At 56.1% G+C, this 22956-nt stretch overlaps 1 protein-coding gene across 20 annotated transcripts in view; it reads left to right on the forward strand.

The window, feature by feature from the left end:
- The window catches only part of SRCIN1 (SRC kinase signaling inhibitor 1), a 73223-nt gene that overhangs the window by 31035 nt on the left and 19232 nt on the right, over positions 1-22956 (forward strand). For 11 of the 20 annotated variants that reach the window (XM_086357977.1, XM_086357978.1, XM_086357972.1 and 8 more), the window contains 12 exons: positions 5271-5294; positions 9223-9418; positions 10020-10218; positions 10649-10742; positions 11261-12111; positions 13157-13249; positions 13501-13544; positions 13854-14041; positions 15178-15353; positions 21630-21760; positions 21878-22025; positions 22343-22589. In XM_086357977.1, the coding sequence (XP_086214103.1) occupies positions 5271-5294; positions 9223-9418; positions 10020-10218; positions 10649-10742; positions 11261-12111; positions 13157-13249; positions 13501-13544; positions 13854-14041; positions 15178-15353; positions 21630-21760; positions 21878-22025; positions 22343-22589 (2391 nt within the window). Of the gene's footprint in view, positions 1-810; positions 973-5270; positions 5295-9222; positions 9419-10019; positions 10219-10648; positions 10743-11260; positions 12112-13156; positions 13250-13500; positions 13545-13853; positions 14042-15177; positions 15354-20427; positions 20964-21629; positions 21761-21877; positions 22026-22342; positions 22590-22956 lie in introns of those variants that run through there. The other 9 variants (XM_086357987.1, XM_086357970.1, XM_086357974.1 and 6 more) reach the window with 6 other exon arrangements.

The following is a 22956-nucleotide window of genomic DNA, read 5'->3' on the forward strand; positions in this document are numbered from 1 at the left end:
GAAATGTCTTGAGTTGGAGTGATGGAGGGAAGTGAGGCTGGATTTGGTGAACTTGATGTCCCAGGTTATGGGGCCCCAGGCCTGTCCGCATCTGGAATCTACTCTGTTGGAAGGAAGGGGAGAGCTTGAAGGGGTCTTCACCCCAGGGCTTTGAAGTACAGAGAATAGTGGCTGTGAACGGGATCTCGTCATCACTTTATACCTAGTCCTTATCGAACTTCTCTTTCCGAATGGCTGTGTCTGAGGCCCCTTTTTGTGAAGTGCAGGACCAGAGACGTTCAGCAAATGCCAGAGTCACACAGTCGGGCAGGATCAGACGTCACCGAGGACATTTAGGCACCCTAGGTCGCCCAGGCTTGGCTGGGAATTGAATCACTGGAGAAGTAGAAGGGTCACGGTGCACCGCGGAGACCCTGGTGGGGAGAGGCTGTAAGCTCAGAGGGTGGCGGGTCCGGAGACGGGCCACTCTCCTCCCCGCTACCATAGGCCAGATCGTTAGGGGTGGAGGCCTGAAGACGACCCTGGAAGGGGACCGAAGGCCAGACTCCAAGTCGCAGCCCCTCCCCCGCTTCCACTAAGCTGTCTAACCTCCCTCTCTCCTGCTGCAACCCGAGTCCCGGGCGGCGGGCCGGCGTATCGGGTGACCGCGGCGACGCAGCCACCAGCCTCCGCCGTTCCTCGGCGGGGCTGCGCCGGCGGGGCCGCGCCGGGGAGGGGGCCGGAGAGAGGATGTGCACGGCGGCGCGCCGTGCCGCGCCAGGTGGAGTCGCGGTTACCGGGGCGACCGGGGCCCGGGCCGGCTCGGCGGCGGCGGCTCTCGCATTGCAGCAAAGGGCACCGGCGGCGGCGGCTGCGGAGGCGGCCGGGGGAGGGGAGAGTCCGGGTGGGTGGGAGTAGGGGACCGCCCTCCCTCCCCTCGCCCGACGCGCGACCTGGGGCTGGGGGCCCCCGCGCATACACCTGTGGCCGCAGGTAAGGGGGAGCGGCTGCGGGGGCCGGGGTCGCCGCCTCGGGTTCCGCGGGGCGGGGGCGCGGAGACCGGAAGCCCTCCCACCCGGTTCGGAGGGGTGGTCTGGGGCTGGGGGCGTGCAGGCCGCTGAGGTTCCCGATCCCTGAGAAACGCCCCCTCCCCTCCGCCATCGCGTTCGCCGCTTTCCGCAGGGGACCGGCCCCTACCCCGAAATGCGGCTGGCGCCGCCTCCCCCAGCCTCAGAAAGTCATGACCTTTTCGGGGTGCTCCTTCGCCTCCGGCTCAGCGCGGGTCCCGCAGCACCACCTCCCCCGCCCCCCACCCACACTCTGCACCGGGAAGGGGTAGGAGGCCGCCGGGTTCACAGGGGAGTCGGGCACGTGCGTCGCGGTGAGAGGCTGGAGACCTCGGGGGGCGTTAAGGAGCCCCAGCCTGGGGCGGGGTCGGGGGGCGAGTGTTTACGCGGACGCGAGTTCACTGGAGTTGAGAGGTGGGTGTGTGCGCTGCACGGAGGATCCAAGGGACTGGAACTAGGGTGCGACCCATAGGGTCCCATCCCTCTCCGGAGGCTGCGTCGTCGTCGGGGCTTGAGGTCAGGGAGGGGTCATGTACTCACCTAGCCTGCAGGGGACGTCTGCCCAGGGGAGGGGAGAGACCTCAGCTGGCAGGGCTGAGGCTCCCAGGGGACACGGCCCCGCCCTCCCAGGGCAAGAGATGGGGAGAAAGGACCAGCTGCAGGGGGAGGGAAGAACCACTCCCCCCCAAGGGTGCCTAGGGTGGAGGAGGCAGGGTGTTAACTCCTTAGCCCCCCCCCTTCTCCCCCCCCCCCCGCAGGAAAGAAGTTGGTTCCTCTTCTCATCTGGGAGTTTGAGGACCCCCTGGCACTGCTTCCTTGGGTCTCCAGGAAGCTCCCATCCCATATTACTGAAAGCCTGGTCCCTACAGAGTAGATGGTTGACTTCCATGTTATCCTCATAGAGCCCTTCTCATGACCCTCAAGTGGCTTTCCTATGCAGCCCTTTTTCCCACAATCTCACTGTCCTCTGGAAAGGTGAGACACCCCCTTTCTGAGTCTGGGGGAGGGAGACAGCTTTACCCTTGGGTTGGGGAGCCAGATCTTCCTGGGCCCTTCCTGCCCTCTGTCCTCGTTCCAGAGGTTTCTGGTGCTGGGCAATTCCCAGGGAAAAGACCTAGAAGGCTGAGCAGTGCAGAGTGCCAGGAGATGGAGAGTGGTGCCAGGGAAGAGTACGCAGAGATACACCACCCCACCCCCCTGCCCATGGCTGGTCCTGAGTTCTTGGCAATGATTTGTGGCCAAATATTTGTTGAGAGGCCCTCTTATACCAGGCACCCTATGGGCCAGGGCAGGAGGAGCTGACAGCCAGGAAGAGGGTGAAGAGGAAAGGGTGCTGGTGACTGGACAAGGAGAGCCCTACTTTTGCAAAGGAGCTGCCTCTGCTCCTCTCAGTCACCCAAGGCTGTCCCAGGGGTTTACTACCCTGGAAAGAGCCAGACAGGGATGCACGACATCCCCAAGGCCCTCTCCCTACCACGGTTTTCCTCTCCAAGGACACTGAGTTGCCAGGAGACTGTGTCTCACCCTGGTGGGCACAACCTGAGAGGGCCATCCTCCCCACTCTCCAGAGGTGACAGAGGGGCAGCATTCTGCGTGCCCTACCAGCCAGCGCCCGAGTCCCGGGACTCTGGTCCCAGCCTCACTCCAAGTTCACCAAGCACAAAGACAGCAACTCTTCCCTCTACCCGCTAGTGGGGCTTGGCTGGCCCGTCCTGTGGCACTGGTGCCACCCAGTCCTCTCCCCTGGCCCAGCTAGTGATCTCTCCAGGTCTGAGTGCCCCAGGGATGTGCCTAGCATAGCCTGAGGCAGGCCCATGTTGGGGGCACAGCTAGCATGGCTGTAGCCAGGACCCATTCCTCTTCTGCTCCCAGAGATGTGAGGTGGGCACCAGTTGCATACTGAGCCTGGTATGTTGACTTTTGGGGCTGGGTGGGGGAGGGGCATTTTCTGCTTCTTTTGAATCAGGACACATGATTGTCCTACCTGACACATGATATCTGGGACATCATAGGCCTGGTACAGTGGCTGAGGTGGTCAGAGGCACCATGACCCAGCTAGTTGGGGGAGGGAGGCATGTGACTCTCTTTGTGTGTGTGCATAGTATGTGTGTGTGTGTGTGTGCGCACGTTGCTTTGTGTGTCTCTGCAGTCGTTGTGTATGCGTATGCATATGTGTGAGTGGGCGTCCATGTCTCTGTGTGTTTCTGTGACTTCCTAGGGGCTAGGGCTGGGGGGGGTGCCTCTGTGATTCTGCTTGTAGAAATGTGTGTGAGCAGGTCAGTGTCTGGTGTGGGGTGGGGGTGGGAATAGGCGGTGCATGTTTGTATGGATGGGGTTGGTCCACCTATGGGTATCTCTGTCTCTGAGTTTCTGTTTGTTTCTGACTGTGGCCGGCCCTTCTCCAAGTGTTTGTGTCCCTTTGTGGGTGTGTCTGTTGCTCTGGGTGTGTTTGTGGTGATGTCCTCATGGGAGGTTGTCTGAGAGTCTGTGCGCAGCTCCGTGGGTGGTCTGCACACCGGGGACGTGCAGCTGGATGAGGGACGGCGGCCTTCTCTGCAGAGCCGTCCATCACCACTGGGGCTGCAGACATGACTCTCATCATAAACCTTCCCCTGCCCTCTGCCTGGCTCTGCCTCCCCGCCCCAGTCTTGATCACATGTCCACTCCCTCTGCTCCCCCTTCCCTTCCCCAGGCCACAGGCAGCTGTGGCTAGAGCCTGTTACTCCAGCCCTTTGCCCCCGCCTCCACTCAACACCCATGGGTGGCATGTGTCCATAGATGGTTCTAGATATTGGCTAGGGCACAGACTTCGTTGTCCCCTTCCTCTGCCAGGCATGTGATTATTTTTTTGCATCTCTTGGAGGCAATGCTGGGGGGAGGGGTGGGGGTGTGGCCCAAATGGGATGGTTCTGGTGAGTAACCCTCTTCATCCCAGCCCTAGTGGCATCATCCCCACCCTAAAGGTCAGAAGCCTCCTCCCAGCAGGATCCCTCTCCAGCTCCTCCCTGCCATAAAGTATTCAGGTCCACAGGACACCCCACCGTGGTGCCCTCTGCCATCAGGGACCCTTGGTGTCCCTCTCCTCTGCCAGCGGCTCTGAGGCCTAGGGAATCTCATCTGCTGGTGCCAGGCACCCCAGGGCCAGGCCATCTGCTGCCTCTGTCTCCCTGCTGAGGCTGGTACCGGTCAGCAGGGTGTCCTCAGCTTTGCCAAGAACCAGCCCAGCCTCCGGGCCACTCCTCCCTTGTCCTTAGCCATCTGGAGGGGCCTTCTGGTCTCTGGAGAAGGCAGGGTGACTCTAGGTTATTGTGAATGAGGAGAAACCTAACACACCCATTCTAGGGGAGCAAGGAGCCCTACTCTCTCATCTGTCCGTCCACAGGACATCGCCGACGATCCCTTGCTGCCCGTGGCTTCCCATCCATTGCCCAGGGCTGTGGGTTGATGGGCATCTGTCCACTTTCCCTGAAACCTGGGTCCATCATGTCACACAGGCCTCCTTGCCCTGGCCTTGGCTCCCTGCCTCCCTCTTCCAGTCCCTGCCCCGTCAACCTTCCTGCGGTCCACTTCCCATCCCACCTGGGTTCACTCAAATGCTTTCTGCTTGTCCACCTCGTTAAGTCTAAATTCTTTCGCTCAGCATTTAAGGGTGCCCTTCTAGCCCCAGCCCCTTTGCAGCTTAATATGCTACTTTCCCGGACTCTGCCCCAACCAAACTGGACTGTCTCCTCAACACACCCAGCACATGCCTGCCCCAGGCCCTCTGCCCATGCCCTTCCTCCCAACCTCCAGCTGCTCATTTAAGCCCCAGCTCCAATGCCACCTCTTTCGGGAAGTTTCCCCTCAGCTGGCACAACCAGATGCCATTTCTCTCATCCCGCAGCTCTGATTCATCTCTGCCAGCATCTCACGTGCTCTCATATCATGGTCATCTGCATCTTTTCCTGCCTGTAACTCTCTGAGGACTGTTACCGTGACTAGATTGCGTGACTTAGAAACATCTGGACTGGTTCTCCCCTCCCCCACTAGCAGGCCTGGAGCCTGCTCAGGGCCATCCCTGGTCTCCAAAGAGAGTGGGATGTACTAGGCATGGCTGCCTTCCTGTTCCTGGGAGGGTGGAGGGCCCAGGGCTGAATGCTGAGTGCCAAGGATCTCTAAACTACCCCTGGCCCTACTCTCCCCTCCCAGCCCCCACATAACCATCTCTTCTCTTATTTCCATCAGCAGCCAAACTACTGGAGTTTCAAGGTCAGTGGTGGTGCTTCTGCTTCCGTGACAACTGCATGTGCTGTCCTGCCCTCCCCTCTCCCTGCACATGCTTTGCACAGGGGTGTGCATCTGCAGGGGGCCGTCTGGTGTGGGTGGTGGGCCTTGGGGCTGCAGGCTGGGGCTGCTGCTTTGAGAGAGCCTGGGTTTGCCTGCCAGGGGCTTGTGGAGCCAGTGTGGCAGTTTGGGCCACCCCTACTGGGAATCTGGGTGGGGGGTGCTCAGGCTTACCCTGAGACACAAGGGCATTTGGGAATGAGATAGGTATTTCCCCCTGCTTGGAGAGACAGCTGGCTCCGAGGGAGGGCCTTGGATCCCATGATCTTATTGAGGGCCTTGTCTTCTGAACTCAGACTTTATTTTCCAAGCCTGGAGGAGGAAGGCCCCTCCAGATGGGAGGCCCCATGACTACAATAGGTCCCTCATCCCTTTCTTACTTTCCACTATGGAGAGAGCTGGTCATGCCAGGCAAGAGACTCACAGCCCTGCACCCCCCCCCCCAAACCTGTTGCCCAAGTGGAGGACTGAGCTCAAGGATGGTGCTCTCCTGCCTCCTCTGGAGAGTTCGGACCATGCACAGCTGGAAATCTGTGCCCTCCAAGGACATCCTGCTGACCCCTGGGGGAGCACACTCTGGGACCTCCCCATCTTCTTTGGCACCAGAGTTAGAACTGAACTATGTTAGCCTGCTGCTTGCATCCTGGAGTCCCCAGTTCCTCAAATCCTGGGCATCATGACAGGGGTGGGAGGTATACATTCCAGACTCTCCCAGTGCCATCTTGCTCCAAACATCTTGTTTGCATGCATCCTCCCAAAGGGAAGTTCTTGAATCAGAGAACCACAGAAGTGTAGATTCGTGGGGTCAGGCATTATAGGCTTTTTGTAGGAAGCAGTAGCGCATAGTGGCTCAGTGCATGTGGCCGAGGGCCAAACTGCCGGGTGGTGAATTCCAGTCTGCTACTAACTAGCTGAGTGACCTGGGCAAGTTACATAAATTCCCTGAGCCTTGGTTTCTCTTCCATAAAATGGAGCAGTATCTACGTCATAGAGTTGATGTAAAGTGAAGGGACAAGAGACTGCATGTCCTAAATACAATGCCTGGCTCATGGGGAGCCTTACTTTGTTAGCTGTTAGCATCATGGATGCTGACATGATTCTCCACTCAGAATCACCTTGGGAACCTGTCAAAAACCTCGAATCCCAGGCTCTAACCTCCAGAGATTCAGATTCAGTGAATGTGAGCCCTGGAGAGAGTGTTTTTAAAAGCTCCCAAGTGATTCTGCCCCCATATGTGGACAGCCTTTGGGAACCTCAGATCCTGGTCTGATCACCCCTGCTCAAGGTTCCCTCCGTCTGATGTCTGACTAGGAGTCATCAGGTCCTCCCTGGAGCATCTCCAAGGACCAGTGCTCACTGCTTCCCATCTTTGGGAAGCCCTTTCCTGTCTTTGCAGAGCTCTGTTTGAATTACTATTTTGTTCTCTTCCCATCTCCCTTGTAGTCAGGAAGTCCTTCTGGATGTCTCACTTTTTCTCTGCTCTGTTGTCCCGGCTCAGGGCTGGAGAGAAGCGCTATTGCACTTTCTCTTTTCTCAAGAGTGTTTTCTACAAAGGCTGTGAGAATGGAATAAGAGCCCAGAAGACCAGGATGGAGACTGGAACTGGTGGGGCAGGGAATGTGGGTGTGTCTTCTCCCAGGGTTCCCTGGGCAAAGGGCTGCCTTCTCAGTCCCTAGGATCCCTACTCCCCTTCATTCTGGCTCCTGTTCCATCTTCTTATTGGCAACTCATTTGTGTCCCCCTGAGGTGCTGTGGCCACCCCCTACTCTTCATCCTCGCTAGCTGCCTCATCTTGCCTGAATTCTGTAGCCCCTCATCCACACTAGCCTGGCAACCACTGACCTTCCAGTTGCCTGGCAACCTCATGACCACCAGACCAGGCCTGGTTCCCCACACTGTGAGGAAAGAGAGGGGCACAGGCCAGCCCTGGTGATCAGCCTAGAACTGAACTGCAGACTCCAAAGTCTGGGCCCAGGCATCCCCCAAGTGGGCCCAGTTCCTACGCAGCCTCCCTCCTCCCCAGACCCATGCCCACCCACTGATCAAAGCATTATGCTTGAAGCTGGATGCCCACTAATGTCCCCATATCTGACCTGCAGCATCCCCAAGCTCTGAGGCCACTTTGGGGACCGCTGGGCACATTGCTCATCAGAAGAAGATGCTTTCTCTTTTGAGAGTGCTAATCCAATTGGAACATTAAATTGAGTTAATAGGAAGATGGAGATGAATTAGGGGTTAATCAGGATTTACGGAAGGGGGGAGCTGAGGAGGAGAATAATTCCTTTTTAGAGACACTTTTACTGTTTGTTTGTTTTTATAAAAATGAGGGCTTCCCTGGTGGTACAGTGGTTGAGAATCCACCTTCCATTGCAGGGGACGCAGGTCTGATCCCTGGTTGGGGAACTAAGATCCTGCCTGCTGCAGGGCAAGTAAGCGGGCATGCCGCAACTACTGAGCCCAAGAGCTGTAACTAGAGAGCTCCAAGCGCTGTAATGAGAGATACCCCATGCTGCAAAGACCCAACACAGCCAAATAAATAAATATTTTTAAAAGACACTAGAATTATAAAAAACAAAAAATATAAAAATTATATATTCTGATTGTATAAAGTTCACACAGCCAGGCAATGTATAAAGTAAAGAGAAAGGTGTGTCTCAGCCCCAAGATAACCAGTGTTAATGGTTTTGAATGATTTGTGGTTGTTAAAAATTATTTTATAAAAAGAATACAACTGGGCAACACGGTCTTTTTCTTGATAACATGTATATGTGATACATCTCATATATATATAATGTTGCATAACAGAATGATGTAGATCTGATTCATTATCTTTCTCCCTTAAATAAATGAGTTTCTGACAGCAACCAGGTTTGAGGGGAGGAGCTGGGGCAGACTGGAAGGAGCTGTGGCTGAATGAGAGCTCCAGCCCTTCAGCCAAAAGTAGATTCTTGAAGTGCAATTGAAATCAGGGTGTCCCCTCTCCTAAAGAGAGGGTATCGAACTGTCCCTGGGGCAGGGGATGGTCATTGGGTGACACCCTTCCCTAGCCCCAGGCAGATATCACCCTCGGCTGTAGCTTCAGGACAAGGGCTGCTATGATGAACTGGAGGAGGCCTTTCTGGGCGGCTAGCCAGGCACGTTGGCCATGTGGCAGCATGTGCCATGCAGGGAGGGGCTGAGGCCTGACACTTAGGCCATGTGCTTGTGTGGGCTGAGCATGTGCACTGCATGTACTAAGCAGGTAGTCTGAAACTGGGGTCCAACTGGTTTGGGGGGTTTTGGGGTGGTTCTTCCAGTCACCCTAGGTCGAGGACATTGTGCCCAGCTCTGTGAGGGGCCATGCCTCCCAGAACTGGGATCCCAGGGCCCCTAGCTCTCTGCTTTCTTCCTGGACCCTGTTTCCCACCCCCACCCCAACCCTCTGAACTCCATGAAGGATAAATTCATCACTCACAAAACCGCCGCTTAATTAATGTCTGGAACTAATGCCCCAATTTGCTCAACGATTCTGCTGCTCACCTCGGTGACAAATTTGTGTTGTTGTTCTTTGGAAGCTTAAAATAGCAGGCGTGCCCATGGCTCCCTGCTCAGATGGTTTCTTGTCTGGCTTCCCAGGGTGCCTGAGTCCTTTGCCCAGTCCTTACCTGCTGGGTATCCTGGGGAGACCAAGGCCCCAAGAGTTTGGGGAACTCTCCTGCAGTCACACAAGTCTGAAATCCAGGAGACTCTCCTGTGTGTGTGTGTGTGTGTGTCTCTCTCTGGCTAGTTGGGGCTCCCCAGGCCAGGATGGGGGCAATGGGCAGAGCAAAAGGGGCTCATGCCTGCTTTGTCTCGCCCCACCCCATCCCCGCAGACCCGCAGCTCACGCCACACTCAGGGAGCCCAGCCTGGGCTGGCCGACCAGGCGGCCAAGCTGTCGTACGCCTCGGCCGAGTCACTGGAGACCATGTCAGAGGCCGAGCTCCCCCTAGGCTTCAGTAGGATGAACCGCTTCCGACAGAGCCTGCCCCTCTCCCGCTCAGCCAGCCAGACCAAGCTGCGCTCACCAGGTACTGCCTGTCCATCTTCCCTCCTGGCCACTGGCTCCTCCCTCTGTTCTGCTCATCCCGGCATCCTCTCCCTCCCCTTGACCGCTTCATCTCTCCTCAACCACCTTTCTAGGGAGACTCTGGCTCCCCTCCCCCATCCCCATCTTCCCGCCCACCCCTCCTCCTCCAATCTCCTCCCCTCAGGGCCTCTCCCTCCTCAGCTGCTCTCTCACCCGCCTTCTCCACCTCTCTTCCCTCACTTCTCTCTGCCTCCGCACCCCCTTCCCTGTCCCTCTCTCCCTCTCTAAGCCTCCCCTCTCCCACCCCCTTCAGCAGCCCCCCATTCCTTCATTCCCCGCTTCCCTCATCTCTCCCCCTCACTCTCAGTTTCTGCCCCAACTGCTCCGGCCCGCAATTCCATTTCCTCGCCCGGACTCCAACCTGCCTGGGGTGCCTTGAGAGGCCGGCAGCATGAGGAGTGCCTGGGTGCACCTGCACTCCGGGGCGGCGTCCGGCCTCAGACCCTGCCTCTGCGGGACCAGCGGGACTCCCGAAGGTTCCCCGAGCCGCCGGGGTGGTGGCGGTGGCGGCCCCGACACCAAGGGTGGCGTCTCCTTTGCAGGGGTGCTGTTCCTGCAGTTCGGGGAGGAGACTCGGCGCGTGCACATCACGCACGAGGTTAGCAGCCTGGACACGCTGCACGCACTCATCGCGCACATGTTCCCGCAGAAGCTCACCATGGGCATGCTGAAGTCGCCCAACACAGCCATCCTTATCAAAGATGAGGCTCGCAACGTCTTCTACGAGCTGGAGGACGTCCGGTGGGCGTGGCCCCGGGGGGAATGGGGTGGGCTCCCCGTTACTCCTCTTCCGAGGGGGTCTCGAAGCCACAGGTCATTCCCCAGCCGCCTCCTCACCTAGCCTCAGCCCCCTTTACCTCTCTTCCCGGAGCCCTACCAGCCCGCCCCTTCTTCGGTCATCTCGGTCCCACCGCCTTCCCTTTAACTCATCCACCCCTGCTGGTTGGCCTTGGCTTGAGCTAAACTGAAAACAGTTCGTGAGGCCGAGGTAAACGGGGTAGAAGATGCTGGTTGTGTGTTGGTGGCAGGCAGCCTGAGATCTACTGAGCAAGGAGTTAAGGGGTTGGAGCTTGCGGCCCCTCTTGCCACCCCTCTCCCCTTTGCCTGGAGGTGCCCCCTCTCATCGCAGGGCTGGGGGATGGTGACCCTCTGCACCCCTTCCTCCCCCCAGGGACATCCAGGATCGCAGTATTATCAAGATCTATAGGAAGGAGCCACTCTACGCCGCTTTCCCTGGCTCACACCTCACCAACGGGGACCTTCGGGTATGGCTGGGGTGGCCCAGGGCATGGAGGAGGTTGGGCAGATGGGTCCAGGAGCAGTCTAGCCACTTGTCACCAGGGACCAGGGCCAGCTTTGGAGAAGGGAACGTGGAGGCTGAAGCAGAGGATGGCCTTCATTAATTGTGGAGTCCTGGAGGTGTCCCTCCCCTCATCTGCCACTTTCCCTCTGGTCAGATCAGGATTTCTCAAATCTGCCTCTAAATATCCTAGGAGACCGCTCTCAGGAACCGCCCCTTCCTTCTTTGCTTTCCATCCCCCACCATGGGGTGAGCTGGAGATTGCTCCTCTCTCTGTTGCCTGGCCCTCTGCCACTTCTTCCTCCGTCCTGGGAGCCCTGACGGGAAAGGGGTCGAAGATGCAGTAGGAGGGTGGAAAGGCAGAGAACAGAAGGGACTTCCTCAGCGTCTCGAGGGCGGGAGGAGCTGCTGGCTCCTTAAGCGGGAGGCAAGGGATCCCCTTTGTGACCGACTCGTGGGGTTCCGGGATTGTCTTCTGCACAGAGAGAGATGGTGTATGCGTCGCGGGAGTCGTCGCCCACGCGGCGCCTCAACAACCTGTCGCCGGCGCCACACCTGGCCTCAGGCTCGCCGCCGCCGGGGCTACCATCGGGGCTGCCGTCGGGCTCGCCGTCGCGCTCGCGCCTCTCGTACGCCGGGGGGCGCCCGCCCTCCTACGCCGGCAGCCCGGTGCACCACGCGGCTGAGCGGCTGGGAGGCGCCCCCGCAGCCCCGGGAGTTAGCCCGAGCCCCAGCGCCATCCTGGAGCGGCGCGATGTGAAGCCGGACGAGGACCTGGCGGGCAAGGCGGGCGGCATGGTGCTGGTGAAGGGCGAAGGCCTCTACGCCGACCCCTACGGGCTGCTCCACGAGGGCCGCCTGAGCCTGGCCGCGGCCGCCGGCGACCCGTTCGCCTACCCGGGCGCCGGAGGCCTGTACAAGCGCGGCTCGGTGCGCTCGCTCAGCACCTACTCGGCCGCCGCGCTGCAGTCCGACCTGGAGGACTCGCTGTACAAGGCAGCGGGCGGCGGCCCGCTCTACGGCGACGGCTACGGCTTCCGCCTGCCGCCCTCGTCGCCGCAGAAGCTGGCCGACGTGACCGCTCCCCCCGGCGGGCCCCCGCCGCCGCACAGCCCCTACTCGGGGCCGCCCAGCCGCGGCTCGCCGGTGCGCCAGTCCTTCCGCAAAGACTCGGGCTCCTCGTCGGTCTTCGCCGAGAGCCCCGGAGGCAAGACCCGCAGCACCGGGGGCTCCTCGACGGCGGGAGCGCCCCCTCCCGAACTCTTCCCCGGGCCTGGGGAGCGCCCGCTCGTTGGGTTCGGGCCGCCTGCGCCAGCCAAGGACACTGAAACCAGGTGAGGGAGCTAGCGAGGCTCGGGGCTGCACGGTGGGGAGAGGGGAGACGGCAGAGTCTGTCTGAGACCCGGGAGTCCTTCTAGACCCGGAGTATCCTTGAGGGGTCACCAGAGTATCTTGGCTGCTGCAGGGCAGGCATTTCATCTGCCAGCCCCAAGGGATCGATGAGAGGGCCCCAGACAAGGGGCCTGGAGACCTGGGTTTGCATCTGGTCCCTGAGCCTTAGTTTCCCCAACTAGAGTTGAGGCTAGAGCACAACTCTTTATTTAATGCCTTTCCTGCTCAGGCACAAAACGTGCCACCATGAGAGCTGTCCAGCACAAGGCCGGCTGAAGTCCACTGGGGAGGGGGTGCTTGTAAGAAGTGGGGATGAGAGGGGCACATTTCTTTAAGTAGCCTCCGAGTTGGGGAACTCTTGCCTATCATCCAGCTTCTTGCTAAGGGTGCAAGGCTGAAGGAGGTAACCATGGCACTGACGTGCCCTCCTCTGCCCTCAAGCAGCACCACTGAGAGGTGAGGAGAAATGATATTCACATAGCTTTCTTGTGGCCTGTGTGCCAGGCACTGCACTGGGCACTGTTTATGCCAAATTGGGCAAACCCAGCTCCTGCCCTGTCTAGTGGGGGAGACACAGTGAAAAAAAACAAACAAAAAAACTTGTTCTTCCCTTGGGAGGGTGTACTCCTAAGGTAGTTGGGTACTCTGGGATGACTTCAGAGAAGAGGAAGGGAGAAGGGCGTGCCTAGCAAGGGGAATACATGTGCAGAGGTCCAGAGAGGCCTGGGTGGGGCCCATTAGGGAGCTAGTGATGAAGAGATGAGTCTGGAGAGGGAGAGGGTGACTGTCAAATGGGGAAGGGCATTTCCAAAGTTATGTGTGTGGGAGGGCTGTAGACTTGATCCTTAGGTGTTGAGGCCCTTTGAATTGTCTGTGTGCTGAGGAGGAAATGGTTTTCCTCTAATTATCAATCTTAGGAGAGGGGGGCTGGGCAGGAGGGACCCCATGCCCAGCGATGGGGTTGATCAAGGCTACTGTCTTCCCTAGGGAGCGCATGGAGGCCATGGAGAAGCAAATTGCCAGCCTCACAGGCCTGGTGCAGAGTGCCCTACTGCGAGGTTCAGAGCCTGAGACCCCCAGGTGAGGTTCTTTTCCCAACACCACTGCCAAAGGCCTGTGGTTGGGGCAAGAGGAAGGGAAAGTGAGCAGCAAGAGCCCTGGGCTCAGCTCTGCCCATGTCTCATCATGGTGCTGGGGGTGAATCCCTTCCTTTCTTGGGGACTCCATCCTGAGACCAGGGGACTGGAGGAGTTTACGTTAAAGTCTTACCCAGCTTTGACGGTTGGGGCCAGCCTGGACCCCATGATGGCCATCTTTTCCCGGTACCACAGTGAGAAGATCGAAGGCTCCAATGGAGCAGCCACCCCCTCAGCACGTGAGTGACCCTTTCTCCGTCCCCCAGAGGTGCTTGCCCTCTATTAGCCTCTCTGGTCTTTCCCTAGTCTGTAAAGGGGCTACAACGCCAGGCTTCAATGGGTAAATGAGTAGTCACCTTAGCCCAAGATGTCTCGCCTGGTGCTTTGCTCTCCTCAGAAAGGCTGACGACCACTGGTTGGGGCAGGGAGCCAGAGCCACGCTTCTCCCTGGGTACTGTGTGGGGCCACGAGTGGGAAAGAACTTACCCCGATCTCTCCCAGCTCACGATTTATTCCCTTTCTCTCATCTTTGTGGTCCCTGTCTGTAGCCTGTGGGTCGGGCAGCCGGAGCAGCGGGGCCACTCCAGTGTCCGGCCCTCCCCCGCCTCCGGCCAGCAGCACCCCTGCGGGGCAGCCCACTGCCATCAACCGTTTGCAGATGCAGCTGCACCTGCGTGGCCTACAAAATAGCACGAATGACCTGCGCAGCCAGCTTCAGCAATTGCGGAAGCTCCAGGTACCACCACCTCTCCGGGGCCCCGCCCCCTCAAACCCCGCCCTACCAGAACCCACCTTCTTGCCGAAACTCCTTCCCTAGAGTCTGCCCGTCTGCCCTATCCCGAGTCCCTCGCCGTTTACTGGGCTGCTCTCCGAAACCTTCCTCGAACTCCCGTCACCTCGCTGAATCTCTATTCCCTCACCAAGCCACTACCCCTGGCCCGTGTCCCCCTCAGCGTGCCCTCTTTCCCTTTCCCTGAATCCTTCCCGCCCTCCTGGAGCCCCAGCGTACCCCACTGAGCCCCCTCCTCCTGTCAGTATCCCTCAGAGCAGTCCCAGCTCCTTCCCTTTTCCCATTCTTTTTCCCCCTCCCCTCCCTTGGGCGGAAGCCTTTCCCCCAGATCCCCTCAGGGCTACCTTCCTGAGCCCATACAGCCTTCCCCAGCCTGACCTGCTTAGCAGATGGTCCTACCAGTCAGGAGCCTGGCATCCCTGTGTCCGCTCCTCGAGAGTGCCCCAGGGCCCATCAGGTGAGAATAATGAGTAGAGACAGGCTGGAGAAGGGGCAGAGAGTTGCCATCTGGGCAATGGGTAAGATCTAGGCTACCCCCACCATTGCCTCAACTCGGCCTTAGAACTAGGTTCAAGTGTTAGTTATGTTCCGGTCCCAGCCAAGGAAACTCTGTCAAACCACAGTGCTTGAGTCCTTCATCGAAGCCACAGCCCTGCAGTCCCAAGGTGGGCAGGGCCCTGTTAGGGTCATCTCTTGCCCTCAAATATCCCTTACCCCATTCTCCGGCCTCTATATTTCCCCAGAAACCTTGTCCTCTTCCCCCGACCCCTTCGCTGCAGCTAACTGCCACAGCCAAGCAGCCGCACCTTCCGCACTGCCCAACTTGGCACTCCTGTCGCCCTCCACCATCCCCAAGCCATTCTCCTCCTGCCTCTATGCTTCCCCAGAAAGTAACCCTCGGCCTGTGACCCCTACCACCCCACCCTTTCGCTGCTGCTCACGGCCGCAGCCGAGCAGCAGTATCGTCCGTGGAGTTCGCCCCGCGGTCGGGCTGTCCTCTGCCCGCCTCCTCCCAGCCCTCTCCCCGCAGCGCGCCTCCATTCTCTCCCACCCCCGTCCACCGGCCCATCTGCGTCCCGCAGCTACAGAACCTGGAGTCGCTGCGCGCGCTGCTGAAGGGCACGGAGGCGGAGCTGAGCATGCGCGTGTCGGAGGCGGCGCGGCGGCAGGAGGACCCGCTGCAGCGGCAGCGCACCCTGGTGGAGGAGGAGCGGCTGCGCTACCTCAACGATGAGGAGCTCATTACCCAGCAGCTCAAGTGAGGCTGGGCGCAGCGGCTGCGGGGAGGGCTGGGAGTGCGGCCTCGGTGGCCTGCAACCTGGTATCACTGCTGCTGCTAAGTCACTTCAGTCGTGTCCGACACGGGGAGGCACAACTCCCTTCTTTCTGACTCCCAGGTGTCGTGGCTCTGTTCTGAAGCCTGATTTTCATCTCCTCTGTGGTCTGATGTCTCTGTGACCCACAAACCTTTGACCATCTGGCAGGAGTCCTATTTTCTTTTATTCTGGCTTGATGCCTGCTTTTGCTGTGGTCTTACTCCCTAATGGTCCAAGGTCTGGCTTCCCCGTCGCCTGCAGCCTTACTCTCATGTTTCCAGATGCCCAATTTCACTTCTGTCCTCTGCCTGCTTTCGTTCTGGCCTGTGATCCTTGCATACTGATCCTCGAGTAGAGTGTTCCGGTGGGCCAGCTTGGTCACCGTTGCCACCCTCACCCGCTCTTAGACCAGATACAGCCAAGGAGAACCCTCCTCCCCTCCTACTGCTGCTGAAACAGGGCTCCAGGAACAGAGAACACCCCGCCCCCAAAGACTTAGACATGGAAGGGTTAACAGAAGACAGTCCTCTGATCCAAATTTAGTAAATAGCTGTCTGGCCAAGATTCGATTGTCTGGCACCATTGCAAGGAGAGGCTGCCTTCCGCTGTCCATCCACTGAGTGAGCAGCTCCAGCCCCCTGCAGCTTTCCCTGGTCAGTCCCTGGGTCTGAGACAGAGACCCTGCTCCTCTGCCTGGTCTCCCTCTTGGCAGCACAGGGCATGAGGGGCCCGAGCTCCAGCTCCAGCTCTGAGCAGCTGGGCAATCAGAGCAGTTTCTGCCCTTCCCCGTGCTTCAGCTTCGTCACCTGTGCCCAAGGTTAAGCTTTTCACAATTCTTTCCAGAGGGGGCTTTGGCTCCTACGGGTCAACTACTCAGAACCAAGGAAGACTGCTCAGAGGAACCCGGCTTCCTCACCAAAGTCATAATTGGCTGTATCACTTGCAAGGGGCTCCTTGAGAAGGGTCCCTGCTCCTCAGCCTCGAGCCCACACAGCCTGGAGCCCACACAGCCTGGAGGTCCATGTGCATTTCAGTGATGCACAGGGCAAGATTGCCATGACCCCTTGTGGTTGAGATGAAAGAAGGGGCCATCCCACTTGGAAATAAGCTGGTGTGGCAGTCAACTGCATCACCCCTGCTGTGAAAGCTGAGTGACAGCTCCGGTCAGATCTCCAAGTAGACGGATGGCTACCACCCCCTGCCCCCGCACCCAGGGAATTCCATTTACCTAACTTACCTGTCCTCTTTTCCCCCTTTTTTATTCAGCACAGAGGAACTGGATTGGAATTTTCAAAGGGAACTGTACTGAGACATTAAAGGAAAATAAAAGGAAATATAAAAGTACAGAGGAGGCAGGAAGGATGAAAGAATGTATTTATGCTCCTGTCATATGAGTGTCTGGTCCTCAGCTTCCTGGGGCCTCAGTTCTCCAGGAATACACAGTCTCTCTATGCGTTGCCCTGCTATCAAACCCATTGCTCTGACTGCTCACTTTAGAGAGCTTGGGGGCTGATACATAGCTTCTGGCAGGGTTCTCCATCTACTTCGAAGGTGGCTTTTTGGGGGGAATCTGGACTGGTGCTGCAGTGGCTTTGGCTTGACTGGGAGGGGCCTCCCTGCCTAATTTCCTGCTGGCCCATCCTTACCCCCTCCTTAGCTTACCAGCCTCTGTCCACTTCCTCAGCTTCACTCTACCCCTTCCTTTTGCCCTGGCATCTTGCTGGAAGTTACAGATGATTCTGTGCTCCACTCAGCTTGGTTTACTCACGTGTAGCTCTAGTCAAGCACGTTGTCTAGATGTTGCCCTTAGAGGCAGCCTCCACTGACTGAGACCTTTGACCTTTGGAGTGTAACATGGCCCAGCCCAGCACCAACTTTATAGGCATGTGACCCGTTATTCACACAGGGCACCATGCTTGTGAGGGCCCGTACTTGGTTCAATGCTCTGCTGATATTATCTTGAAATTCTTAATTTTTATACTAGGGGCAAAATCTTTATTTTGCTTTGGGCCACCCCACATTTTGTAGCTGGTTCTGCCCTGATCCTCACCTCTCAACTGTTCCAGAACTAAAGCTGGGTCTGGAAAGCCCCACCACTTTCTGATCCCAATGTCTAGACTTGCGCTGGTTTGGACTTTCTTACAGAGCCTGCTCAGGTTATGGGCCCCCAAACTTTGGCAGAGTGCACGATCAGAAGACTGAGGTGCTAATTGAGCCTAAGGGGGGCTTAGTGGCTTTCCTCCCTGCAGTCACTCAGGGACCCAGGCTAATGCCTTCCAATAAGGCACGTCTTCAATATGTGCCTTCCAAGATTACCCACAGGGTCATTTTCAGCCAACAGGAAGGGGAAACGAGTGCAGAGGAGCCTACATGGGAGGATTTTAGGATGCCAGACCTGGAAACAGCATGTACCACTTCCACTCATATTCCATTGGCTAGACCTTATTTGAATGGCACTTCTACATGCAAAGGAGGCTGGGGAATGTAGTTTAGTATCTGAGCTACTTGTTGTTTAGTTGCTAAGTTGCGTCTGACTCTTTGTGACCCCATATGCAGCACATCAGGTTTCTCTGTCTTTCACCATCTCCTGGAGTTTGCTCAAACTCATGTCCATTGAGTCGGTGATGCCATCCAACCATCTCATCCTCTGTTATCCCCTTCTCCTCCTGCCCTCAATCTTTCCCAACATCAGGGCCTCTTCCATTGAGTAGGTTCTTTGCATCAGGTGGCCAAAGGACTGGAGCTTCAGCTTCAGCATCTGTCCTTCTAATGAATATTCAGGATTGATTTCCTTTAGGATTGACTGGTTTGATCTCCTTGCAGTCTAAAGGATTCTCAAGAGTCTTCTCCAATACCACAGTTCAAAAGCATCAATTCTTCGATGCTCAGCCTTCTTTATGGTTCAACTCTCACATCCATATGTGACTACTGGAACAACCATAGCTTTGACTAGACGGACCTTTGTTGGCAAAGTGATGTCTCTGTTTTTAAATATGCTGTCTAGGTTTGTCATAGCTTTTCTTCCAAGGAGCAAGCATCTTTTAATTTCGTGGCTGCAATCACCATCCGCAATGATTTTGGAGCCAAGAAAATAAAGTCTGTCACTGTTTCCACTTTTTCTCCATCTATTTGCCATGAAGTGATGGGACCAGGTGCCATGATCTTAGTTTTTTCTATGTTGAGTTTTAAGCCAGCTTTTTCACTCTCTATCAAGGGATTCCCTGATAGCTCAGCTGGTAAAGAATCCACCTTCAATGTGGAAAACCTGGATTTGGTCCCTGTGTTGGGAAGATACTCTGGAGAAAGGAAAGGGTACCCACTCCAGTATTTTGCCCTGGAGAATTCTATGAACTGTATAGTCCAGGGGGTTGCAGAGAGTCGGACATGACTGAGTGACTTTCACTTTTCACTGTCCTCTTTTACCCTCATCAAGAGGCTCTTCACTTTCTGCCATTAGTGTGGTATCATCTGCATATCTGAGGTGTTGGTATTTCTCTCAGAAATCTTGATTCCAGCTTGTGATTCACCCAACCCAACATTTTACATGATGTATACTCTGCAGATAAGTTAAATAAGTGGGGTGACAGTATACAGCCTTGATGTACTCCTTTCCTAATTTTGAACCAGTCCATTGTTCCATGTCCAGTTCTAACTGTTTCTTCTTGGCCTGAATACAGGTTTCTCAGGAGACAGATAAGGTGGTCTGGTATTCTCATCTCTTTAAGAATTTTCCACAGTTTGTTGTGATCCATGCAATCAAAGGCTATAGTGTAGTTAATGAAGCAGAAGTAGATTTTTTTTTTAATTCCCTTGCTTTTTCTATAATGCAGTGGATGTTGGCAGTTTGATCTCTGGTTCCTTTACCTTTTATCTGGAAGTTCTCGGTTCATGTACTGTTGACGTCTAGCATGAAGGATTTTGAGCATAACTTTGCTAACATGTGAAATGAGCTCAATCATACAGCAGTTTGAAAATTCTTTGGCATTGTCTTTCTTTGTAATTAGAGTGAAAACTGACCTTTCCCAGTCCTGTGGCCATTGGTGAGTCTTCCAAATTTGCTGGCATATTGAGTGCAGCACTTTAACAGCATCATCTTTTAGAATTTGAAATAGCCCAACTGGAGCTATTTGTTCCACTAGCTTTGTTCATAGTAATGCTTCCTAAGACCCACTTGACTTTGCACTCCAGGGTGTCTGGCTCTAGGTGAGTGCCCACACCATTGTGGTTATCTGGGTAATTAAGGCTTTTATGTATAATTCTTCTGTGTATTCTTGCCACCTCTTGTTAATCTCTTTTACTTCTGTTAGGTCTTTGCTGTTTCTGTCTTTTATTGTGTCCATCTTTGCATGAAATGTTCCTTTGGTATCTCTAATTTTCTTGGAGAGATCTCTAGTCTTTCCCATTCTATTGTTTTCCTCTGTTTCTTACTCTGAGCTACTATTTGTATGTAAACTGGAGGTAATAATGGTTCCCACTCCCAGGATTTGTTGTGAGGATAAAGTGAGGGGCTGAATGTGCGCCTGGCACGCTGTAGGCACTTAGTACAAGATCCCTCTTTAACTGGTGGTGCTGACGCACAGGATTTTGGCCTTGGCTCCAGTGTGGTCTGTTTTTTCACCCACTAGTTGGATGAAGATATATAAAGCATGCTGATAAGATTTGCTGATGACACAGAGCTTTGAGGGGGAGCAAATCTGTTGGATGGTAGAACTGAGATTCAAAAGTTGTTCCTCCCTGGATTGTTGAGCTGATTTCCAACAGATGGGATTTGACAGGAATGTATGTGACGTCCTGCATGTGGGTCAGGGATATCAGTGACTCAGGTGCGGGACTGGGATGACCTACCTGGGCAGTAATTCCTTCTTTCACTTATTCATTCCTTCCAGAATTACTTACCAGACCTCTGTTCTGCTCTAGGCACCATGCCAGGTGCTGGGAATCAGAGATGAATCAGAAAGACAGGGTATCTTATTTTCTGCCTAGAGCTGCTTAACCTAGCAAACAGGAGCTCCAGGCAGGAAGCAGACCCCTAACACCAAGTGTTAAGGGGAGAGTTTCCCATTGGGACCTGGGGATGTGTGGGAGTTAGTCACACGTGTGCGTGGGGGGTGGGGAGGTGGTGGTAATGGAGTGTTCCGGGCAGAGGAAATGGCATTATAGAAGTCCAGGGAGAGGGACTTTCCTGGTGGTCCCGTGGATAAGGTCCACACTCCCAGAGCAGGGGGCCTGGGCTTGATCCTTGGTCAACGCAACTAAGCCTGCATGCCGCAATGGAGACCTAGCGTGGCAAACAACAAGAATGACCAACAGGGAGAGCAGCACATACAAGGACCTCAGGGAAATTCTGGATGGTTCGAAATAGAAGCAAACCAGATGGGGAGGAAGTGGATGTGGCTAGAGAGGAAATAAGAGCAGCCCCCAGGGACTGACCCCATGCATTAGCTCATTTAATTGCTTTTAGCTCATTTAATCCTCATAGTGGCCCCAGGAGGGAGGAACTCTTACCATCCCCATTTTTGGGGGATGAGGAAGCTGAGATCTGGAGACAGTCGGTAACTTCTCCAAGATCTCTTCTGGGTCAGGCAGAGTGCGGGTTGGAATGTGGATCTGTCTGACTCCAGACCCAAATTTTCAGCTACTACCCCCATGCCCTTTGTGGCTGCACTTAAAGAGTTTGGATTTTAGCCTCAGAATGTCGAGATCCATTTCGGGTTCCACACAGGCGGTGGTGACTTGGTCTGATTTACATTTCAGAAAGATGTAGGGTGTTAAAATGACACAAGCTCAGCATAAGCCATCTGAAAATAGGAAGCAGCTTTGTCATTGAGGGAAAGAGGCTGAGTGTCTGGATCATTTGAGAAAAGGTGGACGCCTCCCCAAAAAAGCACACGCACCTGCCTCCAGTTCTTTGAAAAGCTGCCAATTTCTCTGCTGTGTCCTTGGCTAATGAGAATCAGAGGGTGTGAGTCCTAGGGAGGGAGATTCTGGCTGATACTGCTAAAGATGAGAACTTCAACACAGGGACCTGGGGCACCTGTTACGGAGTGTTTCTGAAGTCTCATCTCTGAGGTCTGGCTTTCTGATTTCACTTTGGCTTCTGGCCTGGTGGATGGCTTTTAATTTTGATCTGACCAGTGGCCTGATTTGTTTCCAGCTGTTCAGTTTCAGGGGGCTGGGCTGGGGCCAGAGGGGCTGAAAAGGTCTTTCTGTGACTGCAGTGACCTGGAGAAGTCGGTGGAGAAGATCCAGAGGGATGTGTCCCACAACCACCGACTGGTGCCCGGGCCCGAGCTGGAAGAGAAGGCGCTGGTGCTGAAGCAGCTCGGGGAGACACTGACCGAACTCAAGGGTGAGCCTGGGGGCACCCCCAGCCCCATCCCAGGCATTGCACCCCCACCCCACTGCCTGTCCTCCCAGCTGTCCGGAGCTGCTCTCTCCTCCCGCTCACTCCTTCCCTTCGCCTCAGCTCACTTCCCAGGCCTGCAAAGCAAGATGCGGGTAGTGCTGCGTGTGGAGGTGGAGGCAGTGAAGTTCCTGAAGGAGGAGCCCCAGCGCCTGGATGGGCTACTCAAGCGGTGCCGGGGGGTCACGGACACCCTGGCCCAGATCCGAAGGTCATTCTATCCCTGACCTCCTATCTCTGACCTGCGATTTCCCATGGGGTCACACACCGGGCCCAGATCCCTTATCCCAACTCCCCGCAGAGGTCAGGGGTGTGCTGGCTGGCTCTGCACTTTGACCTGTCACCCATTGCATGTTGCAGGCTTGGCGCTCCCATTTCCCAGATGCAGTCACCCCTCCCCAGGCCCTTCCATCTGTTCGGCAAGATCCCAGAGCCCCCCTCACACCCCGCCTCCTCCATGCCAGGCTTCCCTCCCAGGGAGCCACGACCCTGCTGACCTCACAGCTGCTCCCAACTCTCCCACCCCAGGCAAGTGGACGAGGGTGTGTGGCCACCCCCCAGCAACCTCCTGAGTCAGTCCCCCAAGAAGATGACGGCTGAGACGGACTTCAACAAGAGCTTAGACTTTGAAATGCCACCCCCTAGCCCTCCGCTGAACCTCCATGAGCTGAGTGGGCCAACCGAGGGGGCCCCTCCAGCCCCCAAGGCGGGCAACCCCACCAAAGGCCTGGACGCTCCTGGCAAGAGAAGCATGGACAAGGCTGTGTCTGTTGAGGTGCTGGGCGCGGGATGGGGGGGCTGGGGCTAGGCTCACACATTCTCACCACCGACCTACGTTGGCCAGTGCCGACACGTGGGACTTGTTCCTGGGGAACAAGGCAATCTGAGAAGCATACTGAGGGTGACATCAGTCCTGCTAGTCAGGGAAGCATATCATAAACCTGTGATAATCAAGGCAGTACAAGAAAAGATTATGTGCTCAATGAAACAGAATAGAATGTCTAAAAGCAGGTCTAAATTTCTCCTGAGAGTACTTGGTTATGAAGGTGGCATTCCAGGCTCGCAGCAAAGGCATGTAATACTCAAGAGAAGCCCGAGGCTCGGATCAAATGGGAGGCTTCCTTTGCATTCCTTGCATGTGT

The sequence above is a fragment of the Bos grunniens genome, chromosome 19 (genome assembly GCF_055505025.1).
Source record: "Bos grunniens cultivar Pamir isolate PY7600 chromosome 19, Bosgru_T2T1.0, whole genome shotgun sequence".
In the NCBI taxonomy this organism is placed as follows: domain Eukaryota; kingdom Metazoa; phylum Chordata; class Mammalia; order Artiodactyla; family Bovidae; genus Bos; species Bos grunniens.